Here is a 21,979-nt window from a genome sequence, read left to right as displayed (position 1 = left end):
TACGTTATATAGATAAACCATAACGGATAGATATAGCATCAGACCTCATATTATTAGATAATTGAATATTACAATAGGATCCAAGAAAACACAAAAAGAAGTCGTCATGATCTCCAACGTTTTGTAAATTACGGATAGATAATAGAATACAACTTTTGGACCTGTGACATGCATGTCTAGTTTATATAATAAATGTATATTGAAGTATAACTAAAATGCACGTTTCAAACAAATATTTATAAACTGTTATTCAGTATATGGAAGCAAATGAGCCTGAACGACAGTCTTGATGCGGTGGAACGTGCCAAGCTGGCAGTGTGGGACTACCCAGTCAGTAACAAGTACACCAAGCTTTGGGAGACAATGAAGGGACATGGTTTTTCCAACACGCTCGAAGAATCCATCGAACAAGTCATGTCCGGGGAATATGCCTACATAGGTAAAGCAAAACGTCAGTGTAGAAACCACAGAAGCGAACTATAAAACAGGCTGGTAATATCTGTATGTAACAATTATACATCTAGGTTATTACATAATTTTGTTCCCAGTGGGAACATCGGACACATTCTTTACCTTATGTTTATTTTTTTCTGCAGAATTTTATGCGTCTTAACATTGATCAAATTGTTTGTACCCGAGCAGTTCAATTGTTTCTAATATTATTACATTGAATTTAAATTGTCTTTTAAAACGTCTTTTTAGTTCTCCCCTATTTTGATACATTTACTTGAACTGTTGGAAATATATAATATTACATTTAATGTTTTATTTCGTTATTTAAACTCCCAAAAGTTTTTGATTTTTTGTTGTCTATTTTTTATAGAATGAAACGTTAAGTGTTTAACAGATTATAGCACTATGCAAATTATTTACATTACGTACCATATTCCGTCTTTGCGTATTGCAGAGTTATCTTCTCTTGGGAGCAGGGATTGATTGTTACGTCACTTGTTTGTGAGAGTAGCGTCATCAGTTTTTGAGAAAACGACGTAATTTTCTCGCACAAACCAATGACGTAACAATCAATACCTGCTCCCAAGTGAAGATAACTCTGCAATACGCAAAGACGGAATTGCTTAAAGAAGAATAGCTACCTTTCCATTACGTTTACACTGTCACTGGTTGAAATTGAACCTGATACTGTTTACTGCAAGCATGAAACAAAAATGCATATTAGTGTATGCTTTGTTCACAAGGTGACGCAGCAGAGAACAAGTATCAGACACTGACTAATTGTGAAGTGGAGGCGGTGGGGGAGGAGTTTAGTCGGAAACCCTTTGCCTTCGCTGTTCAGGACGGTTCACCTCTCCGAAGCGAAATAAGTAACGCGTAAGAACACTTGTTTATTCTCTATAGACTGAAGTGGCTAATATGCATAATCATACTGCATTACGGCGTGTGATTTGTATACTCTGGTATTGATAAACATAGTCTGCCTAATTGTTGGTACAAATGTGTAACTTTACTTTAGTAGCAATAATAATAACAAATCAAAACATAGGGTTTTTCAATAAAAAAAAATCTCTATTACTTTCCTCTTGATAAAATATACGTTTTACGATCAATGAATACTGATTTTTTCAGAATTCTACAGTTATTGAACGAGCGCTTCCTGGAAAAATTAAAGGCTCGATGGTGGACGGAAAATCCCGAAAAGATCGAATGCCCAAATATTGAGGACGAGAGTGAAGGTATCAGCATCAAAAACATTGGCGGGGTATTTCTTGTTATTGCTGTGGGTACTGGCCTTGCTCTCATCTGTTTGGCATTCGAGTTCTATTTGTACCGATACAAACCCAAACTTGAGGCTAAGCGTTATGGAGTTGCTAAGAAACAGTCACGAGCCGAGCTGGTGACGAACGGTGTGAATGGCTCGTCTTCGGTTAACACAAGCAGAACATCTAATGGTTCCCTAACAACCATTTCTAATGGTGAGTCCTCTATCTGGCCCGATATTACATTAGACTATATGAAAACCGAAACAAATGGTAATTCGACATACTTTGCTGAGAGAATGTAATCCTGTTGTTTGAATTTGAACGACTATGAAGTTATACTTGCAAAGACGATGTCTTCAATTTTCAATACAGACTTGATGTTGTTAGACTTGAGCACTTAGTCCATACCTCGTTGAATGGATGATCCCCAGTGTCATGACTCTCGAGGATGCCATATCACTTAGTATACACAGGAAATATTCCTGTAAGTGGGGCGATAAACAATGCAATATAGACTAATGTTAAATATGATTGTTACTTAGTGATGCTTTGATAGTACAACCAAAGTTCTCCGTTATTGGCGACAGTGACCTGTGAAATGAGCCTCCGAGAAACAACTGAGTTGTTCGGCGAATACATCCTGGAGGGGTGAGGACACTTTCCCAGTCAGTTTGACGTGACAGATTACATGTCATGTGATAGCTTGTTGCAATGCAACTGTTTTAAGAACTTGTAAAGTTGATGTCAGATTTTTTTCTCAAAAACTTTAGTGAAATATGAATGTTACGAGAACGATTTGCCTAATATTGATATTGTAATATGTTGATTTTGTGAATCTACCATTACAGGGTAGACATCCGCTAGTTTTTGACACCATTGTAAAACTGTATGAGTATCTAGGCACATATAACCCCTGACCATACCGTTACTATGACAGTGTTATATAAATGTGCCGTCAAACCTTACAATTAGGGCGAAAATTACGGAAACTGATCTGCATTCTAAACATTTTCTATTTTTGATCATCATTTTCGCTATAGCTACTGATAAAATAACTGAAGTATGTTGATCTCGCCTGTTTTGTCACTTTAACATTCTTTTTAGTATCAAATTATTTAGTATAATCGGTTCCATATGAACGCATGTTCTTCGGGTATTCTGATATGGTTGGCAATAATAATGAAGCATGTATTATACAGTAACAGATCACTTGTATATAGTTAGCTATTGTATCATACATGAAATATTTTTTGATCTTTTATCTCTACTTGAAATAAAATCTAATCCGCATTTCTGTGCTCGAATGTGCACTATAACTACTAATTTGTATTTAATACAAAATAGGATAATTAAATGTAGGACTAAGACTTAGCTGTCGGAAGAGGATATCAATTCATTTTTAATTACTTCACATACCTACGTAAAACTGTGTTTCCATTTACATGTGCTTTCTTTAATCTTACTTCTCTTATTAAATGCACCTGCGTAATTTAAACACATTCATTATTTACATGTTTTCTTTGACTGTTCTTGCAATTTTATCATATGATAGGAATATACATTGTGCAGTTCTTTGATCTTAACTACATATTTTGACGTATGACTGAATACTCGTCCTCTCACAAAGCATGCGTATAACGGTTTGAATATGCAGTTATAATTTTTACATTCGAAATACATAAACGTTGTTTGCGCGTCGTTTGATTTGCGATATCACGTTATTTCAGTAAGAATGCTTTATTCGGCTTTAAGCAATACCTAAAATGGCAGATAATGTTAATCATGCGAAATTGTCTTCTTTATTAAAAAAAAGTCCATATTTTTTATAAATAAATTTTGACTGAAATTATTAAATATATTATGGAGTCTAACAGCGTTTTGTAATTTATCAATATCATAATGTCATTTGATTTGAATAATAAAGAATAAAACGTTGTACTTTATTGTTATAATTATAAGTGCAACACGTGTCTTAAATAAAACATTTTCTTTTTGTAGTTTTACTGTTATATTTTCATTCCTACATAGGTCCACATTACGGTCACTTGTTGAATAGATGTCGACAAAGTCGGTAACAGTGTCAAACGTGTTACTCCTATGTGAATATTATTCATCACTTTAGATTGATTTTTCTTAAATTCCAGTTACACTTTCCTTCTACTCCTGAAACCTCGAAATAAATTATTTTGAGCTTTTTCTCAGTTTCCTTCCTACGTAAGTAGCTGTTCCTCTGTAAAAGTGTCATTCCAATCCCTAAAATGTCTTGAGAACCTGAACGAAACCATGTTCACACTATCCACACTCAACTCTTACAGAAATGTAACAGACTCTTATTTGATTTGTAAATATTCCTTTATTTATAAATCTTCATAAATTTTGTCCAAGGATGTAAATTTCAAATGCACTTTGTCTAGGTATGAATTGTAAAAACCGGTAGGATACCTCGCCTGAATAAGTTAAACTCCACTATAATAACCTCGAAACTGTGAAACCAAAGCTGCAGTTTAAACATTATATCATAAACATCTTTATTAATGATTAACATAACGTTCATTCGAAAATTATTGTCCAGTAAGTATGAACAGTACTGCATTCTGATAGAAATACAAATATATCTTAAACATTTGTGAAATGTCTCTTTATGCATACATTAAAACTGTCCAGGTTTCTCTTGGTGTTTAGCTCCATTTTACTCGAACCACACATTATTTATAAGCTAAACATGTTTGATGAATTTCTTCTACTTTCGTGGTTATTATCAAAATAAAAAGAACTGAATGCCATTTTGATAAAATGATTTAATTGCATCGTAAAAACAAACAAACATCAATGTACAGTGTACATTTAAATGCGACCAATTTCTCACATCGTTGTATGCAATCACACACCCTTCTCTTTCTTTCTTTCCATCTCTCTCTCACACACACACAAACACATGAACGCACATATTTTATATAAATATCATCGATATCGTAATGACAACACACACAAAATTAACTATCAGTATGAGACATAGTTTTCCAATTTTAAATTGATTAATTATATGCTGATTTTTAAGACAAAATGTATATAAGTTAATATCAACAATATAAATATATTGTAAAAGGATACTTTTGCTATAGCAATGTGTAGCAAATACGCATATTGTATAAATAGTTAAGAACAGTGCAATTATACTTATTAATATTGCCAATAAGTTATATTTAAAATAAGTAAGCTATATCAATAGGATATAAGTACACAAATTGTTAAGAATATAGCGGATAATTTTCCAATATACATGTACCTAACTTCTAATCAAACAGGCTTGATATTTCTCATGCATAGAACTTATACATATAACAACAAAAAGTGTAGTAAGTAGCCTACATATGCAGCATATGAGTATCGATCGGAATGCATCGGAATGTTCCTTAGGAACGCATAAAATTGCTGACGCCTGATCCTTGAGTTATCATACCCTGTCTTCCGTTTGTGTCCCGGAAGTAACATACGTCACTGTTTGTAGACATGATTAAAAAAATACAACTCTTCAGCGCTTCATGAATATTCATTTCTTTTTCTCGGCATAGTCATTGAAGAAGTCATTGGGTACACACTTGAAGAATTTAAACTGCAAAAGGAAGAAATGAAATATGACAATACTAGAATCACGCTGTCAATGTACCGACGTTAAAGAAACTGATTTTTCCCCTTTTGTTTAATGTTTTTGAAGAAGAAAGCACACACACACACGAAAACAAAAACTAAATAAACAAACACAAAATATTGTTGTTTGTTTGAAATGCAAGTTTCATGATCCACACTGATAAAAGACGTTGGTATATGAAATGATTTTTTTTTAAAACTAATTACATAATTATATGCTAATGATGACAATTAATCCCACACCTTCATAGTCATTTAACTAATTGTTAGCCACAAAACGACAAAATGTTAATTGACGAAATTAAACAAACAATTTTGATAATCAAATCAATCACGCACTTTTCGGGAAATGGAAACATAACAATGCATCGTTCTGTATATATGCAATTATATAATACACCATCCCGTTGTTATATTCATTAAAGCATAAAGACTATAACACCGCACTATTCGAAATATAATCCTATGGAGAAATACTACTTACCTCGTCAAAATGGCCGACAAACCCTTTACATCCCTGAGCTGCTCCTATGACTAAGGGACTTTTGGAGATCGAAACGTGAGCGTCTGTATGGTAGAATGGATAAAATAAAGGTTAAAACCATTATGATATATGGAGTATAATTGAACTGTTTTCATCAAAACTTTCAAATTTCGCATTTTCTCACGCTAATTTGTATGCGAATTTTACACTTGTTCGAAAACTTTCGTAGCATGATAATTTATTTACATATATTTTGTGTTTATAATGTAAAAGTATGTATGAAAGTTGACACTCTGGTATCAATAAGATATTGGTACACATTTTATGCTTCTACGTGTATCCTGGGTATATGAGAGAGTATTTATATCTGAAAGTATATTGTAGTCATTAAACACATTACATTTCTATAGTATATACGCCGGCTACTTAGTTGACGTGCATGTACGGTACTACACCCATGGGTACTAATGACCATGCAGCATGTCTGTGATAGAGATTTAATTACCTCGACACATTTACCACACAAAGACATGAATTAATAATTACCCCTGACATGGTGACCTGTCATTAGCCTAGGGCCAAAGGTCAACTCATAGCTAAGTCACCGGGGTCGCAAGCGGTCCTTGTGACCATTAGATTAATGGCCTATTAACAGGTGCATTAATTACTTGTCTGCCTGTCTATATGATTATCATGGGTAATGGATAGAATTAGATCCAGTGTAAGAATGGCTATGTTTACTGTGGGAATACACGATTGTTCTCCTCATTTTGTTAACTTCTTGCTATTGTAGATAGCGTACACTTAATTCCTTAGAACACGGTGCGTACATTACTGCAAGCATACTATATATAGTTAAAACCAATTACATAGATGTGTATCTAATTACTTTAGACACTTACATTAGTTAACGATCCATCAACAATTTTGGGCTTACAGTCAGGGAGTATAGTTTCATAAGAATAGTAAATTACTAATTCAAATGCATCTTTAATATCCATCCAGTAATATTTAAACAAAATTTATATATAGATATCCGCGATATCATTATTTATATATATAAAGATATTATATATTCGGTAAAAATCGCGAAAATATCCATCCAGTAACATTTAAACAATATTTATGTATAGATATCCGCGATTTCATTATTTACATATATAAAGATATTATATATTCGATAAAAATCGCCAAAATATCCATCCAGTAACATTTAAACAATATTTATATATAGATAACCGCGATATCATTATTTACATATATGAAGATATTATATATTCGATAAAAATCGCGAAAATATCCATCCAGTAACATTTAAACAATATTTATATATAGATATCCGCGATATATTCATATAAGATATTTGACAAAAATCGAAAAATCAAATGATATTTACACATGTTTATGACATGTCATTAGTCATTTACATAACGTCATTTTCCGTTGGATTTTATGTTAATTTTGCTCATTTCAAAAAAACTTCCTGACTTCGTTTGACATCCAATTTTGATAAAACTTGACATCCTGTTAGAGAATTATCTAGTATTTCTTCTAGTTATATTTCTATCATATCCGTGTGTCAGTTATTGAGATATCACTTTTCATCCCAGGATAAAATCTATACTTTGACGTTTTGCAATAAAAAATATTTTTGGCAATTAACCCATAATGGTTACAGTTCTGAATAATACCCAAAGCAGCAGTAGATAATTATCTGGATGTTTGCTGAATTTCTTCAAATTTTGGCTTAAAACCAAAACCAGGAAGATAAATATTCCAAACGTAAATGATATACAGCACTATAACATACAACAGTGGTGTTGTTATTACACAACACTTTACACCATCCTCATTGATAAGTTATTAGTGTCAGTCCTCAAATACTGGCGCTGATGTGCTTTTCGTTAGAACTATTACTCGGGTTATGTTTAATATAAACACAAAAATTACGTAAAATATACAGGCTGGCTTTGTATTATATTTTAGAATATAAAATATATAGTGGTGTGTTCACCACTACAGTTAAAGCCTCGTAAACACCTAGACATAAGTGAATCCTTAAAGATACTTAATTACCGGTACCATATTAATATACACTGTATTGATTTATAAACAAGTTTTACTTACGTGTCTTCACCATAGTCGCGCTGATATTGTCGATACGGAGTTTTATCTTACTGCCGTACTTAGCTAACCGAACGAAATGCGGTTTGAGCGGATGCTGGAAATAAAATTACAAAACGTGAGGAATAACCATGTAACGGTTAACCGCTTGCTCTCATCACTGTGGGGTGCATTTGTGTTCGTTCGATTTTGTTTATTTTACTTGTTTTAACGGGATATTTCACATGTATAATGGAGTAGAAATCTAAAATACATGCCAAACAACAAATTGATGTTAGCAAAATGAAAATAATTTATAATGCATCTCATATCATTTTATTGTTGCAATTAACAATAGGATTGTGCACAGGCACTGCCTATAAAAGCCCTTTCCATATAGAAAGACATACATACACTGCATGCAAATTAAAGATGTTATATATTAAGTTTAGGTAGATACAATCTAGGGTAGGCCGAACCCATAAGCCAGTTTTATATATATGTATATCGAGACTACCAGTCTAATTGGAGTATCAGAGAAGTTAACAGGGTAGATCTAGTGTTTAGTTAGTGTACTTCAAAGTCACTATCACTACACACAGTGCCACATTAAACAGTTACACTAGAATTGCATGAAATTAATGATACATATAATATGTGGTACAATATACAGTGTAGTTAAAATCTTTATGATTGTTCTATATAATCCAGGACACAAGAGAGAACAAATGCATTTGTTTCAATACTTAAATCCACATCTCCCTTTGTTAGTATATAATACGATATTTTCTATTTCATAAGATAATGAATGAAATACAATTTATATTGAGTTTAGATATTTTTTCAAATACGTGCATCCGTACAATGCAGTGGAAGATTAATATCATACATGTACATACCACACCAGTTACGACCAGATGCGCCGTGGTATCATCGTCAAGTTCTATATAGACTTTGACCAGTGACTGGGCGGGGATGTAGGTGATCTTGTATGTAAAGTCATGACCTTTGTATCCGTTAGACAGCAACGCCACCTCACCATTGTAGACCTTCGACATAAATTCGAAACAGAAGGCAAACTCCTTGTCTAGATTCATATTATTCATGGCCCACACCATTATTTGTCCTCCTTCGCTGAAGAGTGCTGACTTCCGGTAGATTGCCACGCCGGTGTTTGGTACTTGCTGGATCCTGTTGTAAGCCTCAAGAAAGTTGCCGTTGTACTGGAAGTGGTACATTGGTTTGCAGCCTGGAACAAAAGTTCGATTAAGAAGATGAACGCTTTAATCAATACCTGCAATATGTGTTCCTGAAGTTGAATGAAGAATTTACTCAGATTATTTTCTCTACATTATCACATTTCTAAGGGGAAATTATGTGAAAATGTCGTTGCTTATAACACTATAATGTAGAAGCAGCATACAATACAATAACGGATGGGGAATTTCCATACGCCTGTAATTATCATACATTCCATGAGATCAATCCTTTTGTTCATAAGGAATGCCATTTGCTGAACTGAAAATAAATCACAAGGATCAGAGACAACTGACGTAAAACAAATGTTGAACTATTAACCGAAATGTACATGGCACACTCTGTAACCAGCGAGATATTTCCCCTACCTTCGTGGCTACTAATGCCTGGAACAATCCAGTCGCATGAGCAGATTTCAGGACGATACCATAATCCCTTGGGGCATTTCATAGGGTAGAAGACCTCCCTACCGTCGTACAGGTAGAACATCTCGGGACGTCCCGGGAATGGATGGGTTGTTCCATAGGAACACGCTATACAATGATAAAGCAATGGTAAACCAAGGGTAGGACAGTATGTGTTATAGTTGCAATGTGGGAACAACACACTACATAATGATGAAGGATTGTAATACTTAGGGTAATACAGTATGTTCTATCATTGTTATATATAATGACAATTATTGTATACCAAAGGAAAGACAATAGGTTCTATTGTTTTAATAAAGGAACACGTTATATAATGATAAAGATCTTGTATACTCTTGGTAGGACAGTATGTATTATAGTTGTAATATAGTAACAAGTTATATAATGATAAGACAAAATGTTTGCCATAAATAGTATAAAGAGAGACGCAATATAACTTATTTTCATAGGAACACGTCATAGAAAGGACAGATTTACTAGGCTAGAACAGCATTTGTGCCTATGTTCTGCAAGCGGAGCATACTTTTTAGTAATGAATAATATCCTGGTATGACAGTATGTATGTTATTACATAGACAAATGCTATATAATGATGAGGTATTGATATACCTTGATAGGACAGTATGTGTTTGAGTATTGCCATCATTGTAACAGGCATCATCGTTTAATGAGTTTTAGTATCTAGCATACAACAGAAAATATGATTATCTGCAAATATTATGTTTATTCTGTATATTATACTGCCTTCTGGAGAGTCAGAGAATGACAAGAAAGTCCACTCACAGAGGGCTGTGTTACTCATAGAGAGTCCATTGATTGGACAGAAAATGACACTTAAATGTATACTCACAGAGGGCAGTGTTACTCATAGAGAGTCCATTGATTGACAGAGAATGACACTTATATGTATACTCACGGTGGATGAGGTTGTTTTTCTGACAAGTATCGTCAGTGATGCAGATCTGCTTGTGTGAGTTGAAGTAGAAACCGTCTGGACAAGTGTGGTACCGGGACTTGCCTTTCATACACTTGTAGTAACCATAGCAACTCTGCCCGTCCGTGTACTTAAACCCCGGTTTTTGAGCTTGGCATGGATCTAAACAAAACAATACCAAATTAAACTTACCAAGTATATAAAAGCATGAAATAAATATTGTTTCTCTGAAGGATAAAAACAGCTTAACCAGAATCAGGCCCTTTCGACGAGGTTCTCATCAATAAAAGAGGATGAACTGAGCATAGTAAAATATAGAACTCTATACATGGGGCCGAACTAAACAAATGTAAAAAAAATAAGAGATTAGTAGCTGGATTAACTATTAAATCAGTACTCGTAGGTATCATATCAATATTTTACCATAAGGACAGTAGACCTCCGCTGAATGTCGACAGGAAGATCCGTCATAGAAGGTTCCTGCTGCGCATGTGAGAAGTGAAGCCTTGTGATTGCTGTTACACTGGAGGTACTGATTACACGACCCGTAGATCGGTCGGTAAGCCCAGCCACCCTTCGTTTTGTAGTTGTTACACAATCCTCCGGCATCAACTGTTCCATGTAAAACACAACAATATTGAACACGCTCGATCGAGTATTAGAAAAGCTATTTTAAACAGGAGCTGGTTTTCCATGTATCCATCCATTTTGTTTAGCAAATTCATTTGATTTCTTTTACATTCTTCATCTCGGGAACATAACATGATACAAGTGTATCAAAAGATAGTTTGCTTTACAGATGCTGCCACTTGCAACTAGAAATGATAAAGTTGTGTATCTTATTGCGCAAACACGATTATTTTACAGTAATAATTTTCAAAAAGTCTGCATCACGCCTATATGTCTCTAATCTCTAACTAAGAGTATATACAAAAAGTGTATGTGTAAAAATACTAATGTAACATGCTGCTACAACTAACAGCATACTGATTATGGCACAAGCATAATCATGCATATATATATATATGATAAATACAATAATATATCAAAAAGAATGATAAATATTCTAACTTGCTACAGCTAAATATATATATAATTTGAATTAAAATGTTGTTTTGTTAACGTCACCAGCCTCTGAAGGAGAACATGTTGGACGAACGAAACTTGTACAATCTTGAAAAAGGAAGAATTTAGGGAAAGGCATATTAGAAACATTAATAGAACAACGGAAACAAGGAAATATTGATAAAGGAGCAGTGGTAAATCAGAGAGTAACAAGAAGATGAGGAGACCTCGATGAGCAGACATGGATACGAGAACAACTGGAAACAGTAAGAGAGTCATCAAGGGAGAAAGGCTCATAATAGGACAGTGTACATTGTACATCAGATGGGAAAGAACATACCTAAGTACAAGAGTATGTCTTTGAAGGTATAAACACTACTGTTGACACATGCAGTTGAGAAGGGTTCATAAATGATATTAACCCGAATACGTCTTTATATATGGATGCTACCGTTATAATCAACCCTCTTCAGTCCACTATATAGTTGTATATGGATGCTACCATTATAATCAACCCTCTTCAGTCACCTTTAAACTAACACTATATAGTTATAAAAATGGCGACTATGACTAAATACACAACTAATACTATAATAGTACCATCTCTCTCTCCGTTGCTTGACTCTGGGTATTTGGTCAGTAAGTCCGGGCGGTCATCTGGTTTGTCAGGGTACTGGCCAATAGAAAGCTTTCCAGGCTTAACGGGGTACTGGTCATTGGCTTCAGACACAAACTGACCCGCTGTCTGTACAATAGTTTGGACATCCGGTTGGTCATCATAGTGTTGACCAATATAATTGCTAACACCTAGTTCACTATTTCCGTCAATGGTTATGGAGGTTTGACCAATATTTTGTAGACCAAGTACATTAACTCCTCCCTGAACCAGTGGTTGGCCAGTGAATTGGCTACCTACTTGACTACCCGACTGACCTACTGGTAAGTATCTGTCATCATTCTGATCGTCATATATAGATATAATGGGTTGGGTTGAAGCATGGGTGATTGGCTGACCTGTATGTACAAATTGATCATCATTGTTATCGATGGACTGACCTATCGACTGAACACTATATGGAACGTTGTTCTGACTAGTAAGTTGACCATTTAGAAGACTTATTTGACCACCTGACTGACCAATAGATAAATATGTGTCATCGTTCTGATCAATTCTTTCGTTTGATTGACCGATTGACTGAACAGAATATGGGACAGTATTCTGATTAGCAAACTGACCATTGAAAATACCAACTGGACCACTCGGCTTACCAATATTTTGTTGACCTATTACAGTTGCACCTCCCTGAACAAATGGTTGACGAATGAACTGACTAACACCTTGGCCAACCGACTGACCAAGAGGTACAAATTTGTCATCGTTCTTATCATAATTTTCGTTTGATTGGCCGATTGACTGAACGGTATATGGCACAGTATTCTGACTATCAAACTGACCATTAAAAATACCCATTTGACTACCCGACTGTCCAACGGGTGAGAATTTGTCATCGTTCTGATTGTTGTATGGCTGAACAGAGTGTACAAACTGATCGTCATTTTTATCATTGGACTGACCACTTGATTGAACGGTATATGGAACAGTTTTCTGATTAGCAATTTGACCATTAAAAATGCCTGCTTGGATACCCGAATGACCAACATTCAAGTATTTTTCATCGTGTTGGTCGTTGGACTGAACGATAGATTGAACAGTATAGGGCCCAGCATTTTGACTAGTAGCTGGTACATTGAAAATACCCATTTGACCACCCGACCGACCAACAGGTAAATATATGTCATCATTCTTATCATTTATATTGTTTGACTGACCAGTTGAATGAATGGTATACGGTATAGTTTTCTGGCGGGCAGACTGACCATCGAATAGACCCATGTTTTGGCTAGCCTGTGGACCAACATATACATATTGGTCATCGTCCCTATCACTAGATTGACCCATTAACATTTGACCTGTTTTGCCTTGTGAATTAACCGCTTTTAAACCAGTTGACTGAGGAATACTTTTACTGCCAGTTTGACTGGTCATGTGACTTGCGTGTACGTATTGGTCATCTTCTATCTCCATGGCCGTGGAACTGATAAAGGGATTCACGTTCTGGATGCCTAATTGCCTCCCTGTCTGACTTGTAAATTGACTACCAGTTTGACCAACAAATTGGCCATTATTCTGTTGAGCAAATGTGCCTGCTGGTGTGTATACTGTTTTTCCTGTTGTTTGGCTTTGAGGTTGCCATCTGTTTTGACTATTTGGCTGACCAATGGTTACGTATTGGTCATCCAAATCATCAGGTTTATTTCGTAATTGACCCCCTGGGCTAACGAAAGTATTAAATTGGCCAGTGTTCTGACCGATCATTTGACCACCGGACGGAGTGACGTAAATGTATTGAGCATCGTCCTTATCATCAGACTGACCAATCTGACCACCGGTCATTTTACCTGTAAATGCAAGGTCATGACATGTTTAAAGAAGACCGTTGCATATAATCTAGGAACATAAAATAATAATTTACCTTGTCATGTTACGATCTCTGTAAACATGCATTCCCTGTTATATATGACGTAGTTGGTGATAAGTCAAGACCACGTATAAAATACATGTACAATTGGACGTGATCAATAATTCATTCAAATTATCAAATCCTGCTTCATTAAACTTAAATGACTTAATTCCAGATTCAGACTAATGGAAGAAATAAGATTGAGGTAGCAGAATTACTGGAATATGGATTGTCAGTTACAAATGTACTTAAAGCACCTCCAACATTCGTCTGACATGAGTAATAAAATTCAAATGGTTCCTATTACATAAACGATAAGATACGTACAAAAGATGTGTCTTTGGCCTTTTTGTAATGAAAAATGTGTTTTCCCGAAACAAAAAAATAACTATGATTTTTTCCTTTATTTTTGTTTTTGTAAGCAAATGCCTCAAAGCAAACGAAAACATATTAAATTTCACAAAAGCATACACGTAATCAAGTGTAGTATAAATGATGGACAATAAAAAAATTGCTTTCTCTTCGACCCTTTTAAATGTTTGTGAAAGCATCTTGAATTTCCCCACAAAAGACTTTTTAAGGGTCATATTTTGTAGATTTTTAGTCTTCAAGATACTTGTTTTCTATTATGAATTTGCCCAAAAGATATCTCAAAATACTAGACTTCTTAATGTTATATAAGATGTAACTTTCTTAATGTTATTGTGAGTTGTTTTAATCATATTACAATCAGACATTCAACAAGACATTATATGACTTGTATCACATATACTTGCCAGTCATGTTGCGATACACAAGGTTTTTCACTTTCTTATAACCAACTTTATTTATTATCAGTGCAATAACAAAGTCAGCAATCGTCTCAAAAGGACAGGAAAATGGGGCAAAGTGGTATTATTTGTCTTCATTGCAGTACATAATTTATATACAGTATGGTTATATCTGTAATACTTGAACACTAATTATCAGAATTAAGGTAATTTGAGATATCTTAACAATTCACAAAACCTGATACATCGATTTGTTTTGGCGTACCTTTTCAAGATGTATTGTATAAGTTTTACATCTTCATTTACATACATGTCACATGCTGAGATATGGGGAAAGTTTAAAATTGATTACTACTTCTGAACAGGCATATTTATGTTCTTTACACAAATATATCAAATCCATGATTAGAAAATAAAATGCAGATTTTTTGCCAATTGTGTATGCATCTTCATTGATATCTTTTTTAAATTATCCTTATCTGGTAATTCGCAGCATGTGATATACGTGTGACTCCTTGATTCCCCCAGGAAACATACTTTAAATAGTCATGTAGTAGATTTAAGAGTTTAGACATAAGTCGAAAGATATTTCAACTGGCTTTTTATCGATGTTCTATGTTCAAATACATACCATACAGTCACTCATCATCACTTAAGAAATTATTTACTGGTAAGAAATCTTCAACATTGATATCAAAAGGTCTATCATTGTTTTGAATTCAGTTTTTCCTGTCGTTCCTAGTACCCGTCAAACTTGTGTAAATATTTATCAATTTGTCATCTTCATAATAAACGTCTCTCAACCTGAAGGGAATTCTGCTGCTTTATATAAAGAAAAGAATGAAAAGGATGTCTCTTAAATGACATACGATGGCTAAAATATCCAATGACTTACTTCGGGTGTACTGTTCAAGAAAGAGGGAATGATATCCAATAAACGACTTACTTTGGTTGGACTGTTCAATATAGAGGGAATGAGAAGTAATATATTACTTACTTTGGGTGAACTGTTCGTACGGGTTGTAGAACATTGTATCACTGTCATCGAAGTCTACCTCCCCACTGTCATGGTCAGACAGCGTCGTACGGTAGAGGACGGCGAGGACTAGGAAGAAGACAGTGGCGTAAACCTGCATTTTTTTTATCCGTTTAGGGTAGGCCTGGAACAAAATTAAAGTAGCAACGTCGTTATGGCTAGGAAAATAATAGAAGTTGCTCCTACCTTTAATGCAACTTAAAGCAACATCATAGAGTATATTGTTTAAAGACTATTGGTATATCTGTAAAAGGGATTAGCATTGAAAGTTTACTTCTTCTTTTTTTAACAGTACATGTTTGGCTATTAATAATCTTTTGGTTTGTCTGTAAAAGCATAGGGTTTTTTATTGACAATATATCGGTACCCCCTGTATTTACATACTAAATAAACATTATTATAATACCCCCTGTATTTACATACTAAATATAGCATTAATAATTGTCAGAAACAACGTATCTGTCTTTAATTCTACAGGATCAAATGACAGCTAATGTAAAGGATATTGATAATGACATCCGTTTTGCTTGTGTCCTTTTTAAAAAATTCTTTGAAAAGAAACTAATTTCAGATTTAATGAACGTATCATCTGCAATAAATCTAGGATATTTACATATTTAGTTCTATTTATAAACAGTTAATACCTGCGCCATGAATACATGGGTTTCTGGGGTGGGTTAATTGATTTTTAATCTATGTAATGTGTAAAATTAGTCATTAATTGATGAGTTATCAGGTAAAATATAACGTAGATTTTAATTATCAAAACCACATTTTATCTTAAGGAAAAGGCACAAATTAAAATGTACATGATGTAATAGATCAAAGAATAGTTACAGGATTTTTTTATTATCTATCTTTGATATAAAATAGACTTTAAAACATAAGGTTAATATTTCACCATCTATATTTAGAAAAATATATATTACAACTTTGTATTTGTAACAGCGAACACGTGCAATGTTTATACAACAGTTCCTATTTATATTTTATCGTGAAACCATTTTTATTAACGACAATGCATTTTCACGAAAATCGTTACCATAAGGCAACAGCACATGTTCAAAATGTCCTCTTAATATATCCGTATCAGGTGAAGACACTTACTATAGCTAATGATCCAGTTGTAAAATAATTAGTTCCACTTGGTAACCGAGTATTAAGGTGCCTGATGTGATGACCATGTATTTCGTGTATTACTTATTGAAAATATAATGATTTTACACATATATACTGACTTCCTGTTATTCCGTCTTTTCGTTTTGCATAGTTATCTGTTCTTGCGAGCAGGTATTGATTGTTACGTCATTTGTTTGTGAGAGTAACGTCATTAATTTTTGAGAAAACGACGTAATTTTCTCACACAAACCAATGACGTAACAATCAATACCTGCTCACAAGAGAATTTTTCTTCATTCGGTAAGGCTTGCGTATATACATCATATATATAAACCGATATATAATTGGACTAAATAGTAAATGGACGAGTTCATTTAAGGTACCGCCTATAACCTTTTTGTTAAATTTATTTGGTATGTTGTTAAAAATACAATTTCGCAGAAGGATGAATTTACTACTTAAAGAGATACGACAGAATAGCGATGCTTAACTTTACTGAGCTTTGTTTGTTATTATTCCTTTGTAAATAGTGTCAGGTTGTTTGAGAGAAATATGAACATTTTCAAATAAAATCTGAAGGTAAAATTCCTCACAAGAACATCACCGATGTTAACGTGATGTAGTCTACCAAACAATTAATCGTCAGAATTAATATCATATGATAATGGTAACACACATTCTGTATTTTTCTTATGCACATAGCATCTTGAAAACGTAACGCGCAGGTCCAAACCAGAGGTCATATTTAATTTGCATGTGAAAAAGATAATTGTAAATCACCGTGAACGTGTCTCTAATATTCATCTACTGCATATATAACAGTGACGCCAGTTATCAGTGTTTAGGTGGGCTTTTTTCTAAATCGTTAGGTATAGTTCTTATTCGAGGACAGTCCAGCTACAAATTAATAGTAACACAGGCAAGATTGACCAGAAATGTACTATAACGCATTAATATTTAACACAAAATATGTATATGCAAAGTACTATCTTAACATTTAGTTGTGAACATATCACTCAAAAGTTCTAAAAGTGTGTGACGTCTAACCTTATAAATGGAGGAAGAGGTTACTGCAGAAAAAAACCAATGTCATGTGATCATCATTCAAATTGATATTATCTAAATTACAAGTAAAGTTGTAGGAAATATTTTACACATTTAATTATCACAAAACCTATGTATATATTAAACTATTAGTCTACAATGCACTCAGTAAAACAACGTGTAAAAAATACTAAACTTCCGGAAATGCATGTAATTACTGATTAATAAACTTAATTAACAAAGTAAAAATATAATCTCATCAGGAGTATCACGTTTTTACAGATTTCAGTTACTCCGTGCATTTATTGTTATAAGGCATATTTTGTTGTTACATATTTCTATGAATTGACAGAAAAGAGGGCTATGAACCGTATAAGTAATAGATGGTATTACTTCTAATTATCATAGATCTGATAGATAGTATTACTTCTAATTATCATAGATCTGATACATAGTATTACTTCTAATTATCATAGATCTGATAGATAGTATTACTTCTAATTATCATAGATCTGATAGATAGTATTACTTCTAATTATCATAGATCTGATAGATGGTATTACTTCATCATAGATCTGATAGATAGTATTACTTCTAAATATCATAGATCTGATAGATAGTATTACTTCTAATTATCATAGATCTGATAGATAGTATTACTTCTAATTATCATAGATCTGATAGATAGTATTACTTCTAATTATCATAGATCTGATAGATAGTATTACTTCTAATTATCATAGATCTGATAGATAGTATTACTTCTAATTATCATAGATCTGATAGATAGTATTACTTCTAATTATCATAGATCTGATAGATAGTATTACTTCTAATTATCATAGATCTGATAGATAGTATTACTTCTAATTATCATAGATCTGATAGATAGTATTACTTCTAATTATCATAGATCTGATAGATAGTATTACTTCTAATTATCATAGATCTGATAGATAGTATTACTTCTAATTATCATAGATCTGATAGATAGTATTACTTCTAATTATCATAGATCTGATAGATAGTATTACTTCTAATTATCATAGATCTGATAGATGGTATTACTTCATCATAGATCTGATAGATAGTATTACTTCTAAATATCATAGATCTGATAGATAGTATTACTTCTAATTATCATAGATCTGATAGATAGTATTACTTCTAATTATCGTAGATCTGATAGATGGTATTACTTCTAATTATCATAGATCTGATAGATAGTATTACTTCTAATTATCGTAGATCTGATGTTCACTCTCCACTATTGTAAGGTGCAACATAACATAACATTATGTGTGCATGTATATGTATATATGTATATGTATTGTGCTGTATATATGTATAAATGATAATTCGGAAGACGTAAAGTAATAATAAACATGAAACTAATATAAGATAGAAAATATCCATACCTATATGATATGTATCCACTCTGGTGGTGACCAGCTCCCTTCTGTAGTTCCTCCTCTCCTGGCGATCAACCTAATAAATGCCGATGTATCTGAGCGCGTGCACCTTATTGTCCAGACCGGCCCGGACATTAACCCCAATTAGCATAAGGTGTTGGAGTTTATGACAGTCCGGACTGGACAATGGGGGCCGTGCCTCACCTGTGACAGCCTACCTGTTTTGACCATTACACATTATATGTATTCGACCGTCGGAGTGCCTGTCCCCAATCACGGACCATTCCGTTGTGTACAACTTTACCTTAAAATGCTTTTTTGTTTATTGCATTAATTGCTGGTTATGCATGTGTATTACTGCTGTTCGTTGATAATATGTATTGTAAACATAACAAAAACCTACATAAATCAATGGAACGTCACATATACATAAGGTCATACTGTTATACTTCAGAGGTCAAACATATCAAATACACGTGTTATCCCTTTCTCTCGTTTTCATGTTCATTTTTAATCATTACTTGCTTTGTTTTCAAAGGAGCATAAATCAACCAGAAACAATTACAAAACAATAAGTGACGGGACTTTTTGCTAATAGGATTCAGACAAATGCCGTAATGTTTCATAAGTTGGATTCTGAGAAATGTAAGGACGCCGTACAAGATGTTTTTATTAAACGTCGCATATTTAAAACAATTTACATTAGGTTTGTAGTGCTTTTCTTGCGACAAATATTGAATACAAAGACGGAATAACATGGATAAACAGCATGCAGGCAATTTTAAAGATAGTTAAGAAATGGCAAGCAAATATCACGTAGAAATAGAAAAGTACTTTGTAATAATGATATTTTTTGTTTTAGCAGTAATTCTTTTTTCTGTACATATACATTCTTATATATTATAGATATCGCAGAGGAAGAAGATTTTAGACTAATAGTAAACCTCTTATCAACTCATGTCTTCTTTACGAAACCGCAAAAAGACTGACTTAGCAAAGCTAAAATGAACTTTTCGTATCACCTCAGTATGATGAAGTGTTGGATAAAAAGAACAAGAAGCTAAACTAAAATCTCTTTTTAAAAAAAAGAAGAAGAAAAAAATCATCGCTTATCATCGTTTATATAAGGTTTAAAAGTGTTGTGGGCACGTCTATTGTGCTCAGTTAATAGTAAATAGCAAATAATTCCGAAGCCATACTACGATTTTGATTGAAATGTCTGTTGTGATGAAGAACCTGAAGTGCCATACAGTTCGTGGTATAAACTTATCACAGAGGATATAGGCCGTAAAATGTTAGTAAATATAGTAGTTCTGTGTACAGAGATGTAAAATGTTGTGTAAAGAGTAATTATAAATTCTGTCGAAATTCTTTCAATGTATTGTAAAAGATTATTAGGTGTACAGAAATCTGCGACCAATTCCATACTTTTCCAAAAATTGACTTCGGACATGATCGGAAAATTTCGAATGTTCAAATACTAGTTAAAACTAAAATACATTGACAATTCTATATTACTTGCATATCTAAATGAATTAAAAGAAAAGAGTAGGAAATACACTACATAGAATAGGAATAGGGTACATGTGGGCAATATAAAGACACTTGTACTTCCGATTGTATTATGAGCATTATCAAAAATAGAATGTGTGATGTATTTGAGCAAGAATGCGATAAGAAAATATTAACTCAGATATTTTTTATATATATATACTTATTTGAAGGAGATTACAAAAACTAAATTGTCTTTTCACTAATTGAATGATGACTTTGGTCGGTATAATAATTTAGAAAGAATTGAAAGGATTCATCGAAGATGAATTTCGTTTTGTATAAAAATGTGATTATTATGTACATTTAAGCAAGTGTTTTGTTAAGAAGTATTACTACATTAGACCTAGAATGTACAAAAGTAAGCAAATTATGGAAATCGTGGACAAAAAGAAGTTATCAAATTTGATTAAAAAGTGTTAATAAGAAAAGGAAGTCCTTGATGTACAAATGAGTAGTGTCACTATACATTGTGCTAATTGGCGTGTTGCGTGTGGTTGAAGATGAAAGCTAAATGGTTGTACTGTTTATTCCTGTGTAAAAGGAACTGTATATTTCAAGTTCAGGAGGATATATACGATCGACGTGCTCATTTTTATAACAACACTTCATCGATAATTGTAAATTTAGAAAAAATCTTATTCTTAGCTACGAGAAGATGACGTTCTCTTCTATAACGAATGATTTCCTTTTTGAAAATAGCCCTGTTTGGTCACAAAAATAATTGATAACAATGGATGTACAAATATATTGATGGTAACAAAGCTCAGAACACCACAAACATGGTAGGTTGGAAATACTGCAATCTGTTAGAAAGAAGAAACAAAAAATGACGTGCTTGACTTTGGTTAAGGTATGATTCAAACATTAGTAATTGTGTAGATGGAA

At 33.4% G+C, this 21,979-nt stretch overlaps 2 protein-coding genes across 2 annotated transcripts in view; one reads left to right on the top strand and one right to left on the bottom strand.

Annotated features, from left to right (window-relative positions):
* The window catches only part of LOC110465030 (ionotropic receptor 25a-like), a 33,776-nt gene extending 29,363 nt beyond the window's left edge, over positions 1-4,413 (top strand). The window contains exons 13-15 of the mRNA XM_021520597.1: positions 255-439; positions 1,197-1,329; positions 1,585-4,413. Of these exons, the coding sequence (XP_021376272.1) occupies positions 255-439; positions 1,197-1,329; positions 1,585-2,020 (754 nt within the window). The 3' untranslated portion in view covers positions 2,021-4,413. The remainder of the gene's footprint in view (positions 1-254; positions 440-1,196; positions 1,330-1,584) is intronic.
* Positions 4,414-4,507: 94 nt separating this feature from the next.
* Positions 4,508-19,610, bottom strand: LOC110465039. Its single transcript, XM_021520611.1, has 9 exons — positions 19,547-19,610; positions 15,927-16,089; positions 10,996-11,184; positions 10,555-10,734; positions 9,579-9,743; positions 8,853-9,202; positions 7,978-8,071; positions 5,851-5,933; positions 4,508-5,331 (listed from the first exon to the last, which is right to left on the bottom strand). The coding sequence occupies exons 2-9, from the start codon at positions 16,063-16,065 to the stop codon at positions 5,269-5,271; spliced, it is 1,263 nt and encodes a 420-aa protein (XP_021376286.1). The 5' UTR covers positions 16,066-16,089; positions 19,547-19,610; the 3' UTR covers positions 4,508-5,268.
* Positions 19,611-21,979: the final 2,369 nt, after the last annotated feature.

Source organism: Mizuhopecten yessoensis, unplaced genomic scaffold (assembly GCF_002113885.1).
Source record: "Mizuhopecten yessoensis strain PY_sf001 unplaced genomic scaffold, ASM211388v2 scaffold1539, whole genome shotgun sequence".
NCBI lineage: Eukaryota > Metazoa > Mollusca > Bivalvia > Pectinida > Pectinidae > Mizuhopecten > Mizuhopecten yessoensis.
Note: the sequence above shows the minus strand (reverse complement) of the source record. Positions and strands in the feature narration are given on the sequence as shown.